General features: G+C 61.5%; 1 protein-coding gene across 1 annotated transcript; it reads left to right on the forward strand.

Moving 5' to 3' along the window:
• Positions 1–3: 3 nt before the first annotated feature.
• Positions 4–5,143, forward strand: CDK5RAP3 (CDK5 regulatory subunit associated protein 3; the record flags this gene model as incomplete). Its single annotated transcript, XM_009075579.1, is given in 11 exon segments — positions 4–78; positions 778–878; positions 986–1,034; positions 1,561–1,739; positions 1,958–2,094; positions 3,292–3,436; positions 3,536–3,652; positions 3,746–3,818; positions 4,797–4,885; positions 4,957–5,005; positions 5,008–5,143. Coding segments are annotated over 11 exon segments (1,150 nt in total), but the record flags the coding sequence as incomplete, so codon positions are not given.
• Positions 5,144–5,167: the final 24 nt, after the last annotated feature.

Raw genomic sequence — 5,167 nt, forward strand, 5'->3', positions numbered from 1 at the left:
TCATCCGGCAGCGCATCGACACAGCCATCCAGGACATGCCAGAGAACCAGGAGATCAAACAGCTGCTGGAAGGAGCCTGTGAGTGCCACTGGGGGTTGGATCCCTCGGGAGAGATGGGATATGGCAGGGGGAACACACCTGGAGTGCCTCTTCCCAAGGGTTTGGTGGTGGTGATACCTCCTGACACAGGGATGGGAGTTGGTGGTGGCCCAGTGGAGATGTGTGGGCCTGGGGTGGGCATCACCCAAAGCTCCTGGTGATGCCCCTAAACCTCCTGGTGACCTCTCAAACCTCCCTGTGATACTCCAAATCCTCCTGGTGACCTTCCAAATCTCAGTGATGCCCCCAAACCTCCTGGTGATGCCTCTAAACCTCCCTGTGATACCCTCAAACCTCCTGGTGACCTCCCGAACCTCTCAGTGATGCCTCAAAACCTCTCAGTGATGTCCCCAAAGCTCCTGGTGATGCCCCTAAGCCTCTCTGTGTACCCCCAAACCTCCTGGTGACCACCCAAATCTCTCAGTGGTGCCCCCAAACCTCCTATGATGCCCCCAAACCTCCTGGTGATGCCCCCAGACCTCTCAGTGATGCCCCCAAATCTCTCAACGATGCCACCAAATCCTCCTGGTGACCTCCCAAACCTCTCAGTGATACCCTCAAACCTCCTGGTGACTTTCCTAAGCCTCCCAGTGACCTCTCCAGACCTCCTGGTGGTGCCCCCAAAGCTCCTAGTGACTTCCCAGACCTCCTGGTAATCCAATCCTTCCTCCATCCCAGACCTGCACTACTTCCACTGTCTGCGGATCGTGGAGATCCTCAAGGGCACTGAGGCCTCCACCAAGAACCTCTTTGGGCGCTACTCGTCCCAACGCATGAAGGTGAGACAGGGTGAGGAGGGCTCAGCCTTCCTCCTCCTCATCTTCCTCCTCCTCATCTTCCTCTTCCTCCTCCTCCTCTTCCTCATCCTCCTCTTCCTTCTCCCCAGGACTGGCAGGAGATTGTGTCCCTCTACGAGAAGGAGAACACCTACCTGGGTAAGGCTGAGGAGACTCTGGAGACCCCTTGGGGGTGTCATTGGGAGGACTTTGGTCTCCACACTGGGATGGGATGGACAGTACAAAATGGGATGCTGAATCCCACTGGGATGAGAGCTCTGAGGTGTCTGAGGCTCTGTGGGCAGGTGGAATTCACTCCCCAAACTGGGATGGGGGGGGCAGTCCATAATAGGATGCTGAATCCCCCTGGGATGAGAGTCCTGAGGTGTCTGAGGCTCTGTGGGCAGGTGTAATTCAGTCCCCAAACTGGGATGGGATGGGCAGTCCATAATGGGATGCTGAATCCCACTGGGATGAGAGCTCTGAGGTGTCTGAAGCTCTGTGAACAGGTAGAATTCACTCCCCAAACTGGCATGGACTTGGGATGACCATGGAAAGAACACAACACGCTGTGGATTCTCCCTATGGCCACAACCCTTCGCTGGCTCTGCCACAGTGCCCAGCACACCCCGAGACCCCTGTGGGTGCCCCCAGAGCTCCTGACCCCCTTTTTTCCCCCTCCCAGCCGAGCTCTCGAGCCTCCTGGTGCGCAGCATCAGCTACGAGGTGCCAGCCCTGCGCAGGCAGATCGGGAGGTGCCAGCAGGCACAGCAGGAGCTGTCCCGGCGTGAGGACGAGTGCCAGCTGGGAGCAGCTGAGCTCCGGGAGCGTTTCTTTGCCTCCTGCAGGCAGTATGGCATCACTGTGAGTCCCCCCAAGAACCTGCTGGGCCCACCAAGTGTCCCCACCCCTGGCATGTGCCCTCAAAGGGGAGCAGAGCATCCCTGCGGTGCCACCGGTACCCAGGGAGGTGTGAGATGCCCCCACAGCTCTCTGCCCGGTGAGCAGAGGGTGAAGTTGCTCCAGGTGTGTTTTGGTGATTTGTCACCCCCCTCCCTGATGTGTCCCTGCTGTGTCCCCAGGGTGACAACGTGCGCCAGGAGCTGTTGGCCTTGGTGAAGGATCTGCCGACGGTGCTGGGGCAGATTGGGGCAGGAGTGAGTGCACTGGGAGAGGCCATCGAGCTGTACCAGGCCTGCATGGAGTTTGTGTGTGACAGGTGGGGACAGGGACAGACCCTCAGGGACAGATCCTCCTGTCCTCTGTGCCCAGGCTGGGGCTCTCCCAGTGAGGTTGGGACAGACCTTCCTGTCCCCATGGAGAGGCTGTTCCCAGGCTGGGGCTGTCTCAGTGGGGTTGGGACAGACCCTCAGGGACAGACCATCCTGTCCTCTGTGCCCAGGCTGGAGTTGTCCCTTCAGGGTTGGGACAGACCCTCCTGTCCTCTGTGCCCAGGTTAGAGCTCTCCCAGTGAGGTTGGGACAGACCCTCCTGTCCTCTGTGCCCAGGTTTGGGCTCTCCCAATGGGATTAGGACAGACCCTCCTGTCCCCTGTCCCCATGGAGAGGCTGTTCCCAGGCTGGGCTTGTCCCAGTGGGGTTGGGACACACCCTCCTGTCCTCTGTGCCCAGGCTGGGGTTGTCCCAGCAGGGTTGGGACAGATTTTCCCATCCCCTGTCCCCATGGAGATGCTGTGCCCAGGCTGGGGCTCTCCCAGTGGGATTGGGACAGACCCTCCTGTCCCCATGGAGAGGCTGTTCTTAGGCTGGAGCTGTCCCAGCAGGGTTGGGACAGATCCTCAGGGACAGACTTTCCCATCCCCTGTCCCCATGGAGAGGCTGTGCCCAGGCTGGAGTTGTCCCATCAGGGTTGGGACAGACCCTCCTGTCCTCTGTGCCCAGGCTGGGGTTGGCCCAGTGGGGTTGGGACAGACTCGCCTGTCCTCTGACCCTCCTGTCCTCTGTGCCCAGGCTGGGGTTGTCCCAGCGGGGTTGGGACAGACCCTCCTGTCCTCTGTGCCCAGGCTGGGGTTGTCCCAGCGGGGTTGGGACAGACCCTCCTGTCCTCTGTGCCCAGGCTGGGGTTGTCCCAGCGGGGTTGGGACAGACCCTCCTGTCCTCTGTGCCCAGGCTGGGGTTGTCCCAGCGGGGTTGGGACAGACCCTCCTGTCCTCTGTGCCCAGGCTGGGGTTGTCCCAGCGGGGTTGGGACAGACCCTCCTGTCCTCTGTGCCCAGGCTGGGGTTGTCCCAGCGGGGTTGGGACAGACCCTCCTGTCCTCTGTGCCCAGGCTGGGGTTGTCCCAGCGGGGTTGGGACAGACCCTCCTGTCCTCTGTGCCCAGGCTGGGGTTGTCCCAGCAGGGTTGTGGGTGCTGGAGGGTCCCCAGGACTGATGTCCCCCCCATGGTGGCTGCCAGCCCTGCAGAGGTGGTGGTGCCACTGTTGAGGCACGTGAGGAGCAGAGGGAACACGACGGTGTACGAGTGGAGGACTGGGCAGGAACCTCTCCGGGTACAGCGCCCAGAGCTGGAGGAGGTGCCAGAGCCACCCAAGGAGGACACAGTGAGTCCTGGAGGGTTTGGAGGGAGTCCCAAATTGTCCTGCTGTGTGTCCTGAGGGCTGGGCTGGACCTCATGGGGGTGTGTGTGCTTTTCCTCACAGATTGACTGGGGAGACTTCACGCTGGAGCCCACCCAGGAGGGTGACAGTGCCAATGCCCCTGGGGGTGCCCAGGGCGAGGAAATCGACTGGGGGATCACTGTGGAGCCCAGTGCCCAGGTGTGTGCCCCCCTGGCTGTGCCTCAGAGCCTCCCCAGGGCCCTGGGGGTGTCCTGGGGTGTCCCATGTCACCATGTGTGCCCTTGGTTTCAGGACGATGGCATTGACTGGGGAGATGGTGATGCTGAGGAGGTGCAGATCACCGTGGTGGACGCTGGCACTGAGGGTGAGCAGGGCTGGGGCTCCCAAGGGGGGACAGGCAGCACCTACCACACCTTGTTCCCTCTTCCCAGCACCCCTGGGCATCCTGGCTGGGCACAGAGGGGCTGGGGATGGAGCTGTTGGGTGCTGGGTGGGCAGGAGGGAGCTGGGATGGTGCTGAGCACCTCGAAGAGGGGGAGGTGGGGACCAGACTCAGCTGTGGGGGTCCCATCACCCCCAGCTCATCCCTAAAGTGTTCCTGGGCATCCTGGCCGGGCACAGAGGGGTATGGGATAGAGCAGAGGACAGTGTGGTACTGGGCAGGTGCCTTTGGGTGCTGGATGGGCAGGATTAGGGTCCTGACCCCCCTGGCAGTGCCATGGGGTGATGCTGAGCTAAGGTGGGGTGTCCATGGGGGTCCCATCCTGGACTTTTTTACCCCTAGCTCATCCCCAGAGTACCCCTGGGCACTGTGGCTGTGCACAGAGGGATTGGAGGGATGAGAATTCCCATCCTGGCCTCTTACCCCCAGATCATCCCCAAAGTGCTGCTGGACACTGTGGCTGTGCACAGAGGGGTTGGGGATGGAGCAGAGGGATTGGAGGGATGGGGAGGGAGGGATTGGAGGGATGAGAATTCCCATCCTGGCCTCTTACCCCCAGATCATCCCCAAAGTGCTGCTGGACACTGTGGCTGTGCACAGAGGGGTTGGGGATGGAGCAGAGGGATTGGAGGGATGGGGAGGGAGGGATTGGAGGGATGAGAATTCCCATCCTGTCCTCCCTCATTCTCAGAGTGCCCCTGGGCCCTGTGGCTGTGCACAGAGGGATTGGGGATGGAGCAGAAGGTTTTGAGGGATAGGAATTCCCATCCTGGACTCCCTCACCCCCAGCTCACCCCCGAAGTGCCCCAGGGCACTGTGGCTGTGCACAGAGGGGTTGGGGATGGAGCAGAGGGATTAGAGGGATGAGGATTCTCATCCCTGTCCCACTCCCCACCCCAGTTCCTGAGGGAGTTGCCTGTGGCTCTGATGCTCTGACGCTGCTGGAAAACTCAGAGACAAGGAACCAGTTCATCGATGAGCTCATGGAGGTGAGTGGCAGCCAGGGGAGGGACAGCTCCTCCGTGGGGATGGCAGTGCTGAGTGTCCCCTGTGCCCACAGCTGGAGCTGTTCCTGTCCCAGAGGCTGGTGGAGCTGCAGGAGGAGCCTGAAACCAGCTTGCCCCAGCCGTGCTGCAGGGCCAGAGCAGTGCCAGGGTGGGCTCCCAGCTGGCCACGGTCAGGGCACTGCTGGCCCAGCTCTGCACTCGCAGCATGCAGCACCTCTTCATGATCCTCGCCTCCCCCAGGTCCTGGGGGGCTTGGGAGGGGAA

This window comes from Acanthisitta chloris, unplaced genomic scaffold (genome assembly GCF_000695815.1).
Source record: "Acanthisitta chloris isolate BGI_N310 unplaced genomic scaffold, ASM69581v1 scaffold1435, whole genome shotgun sequence".
In the NCBI taxonomy this organism is placed as follows: Eukaryota; Metazoa; Chordata; class Aves; order Passeriformes; family Acanthisittidae; genus Acanthisitta; species Acanthisitta chloris.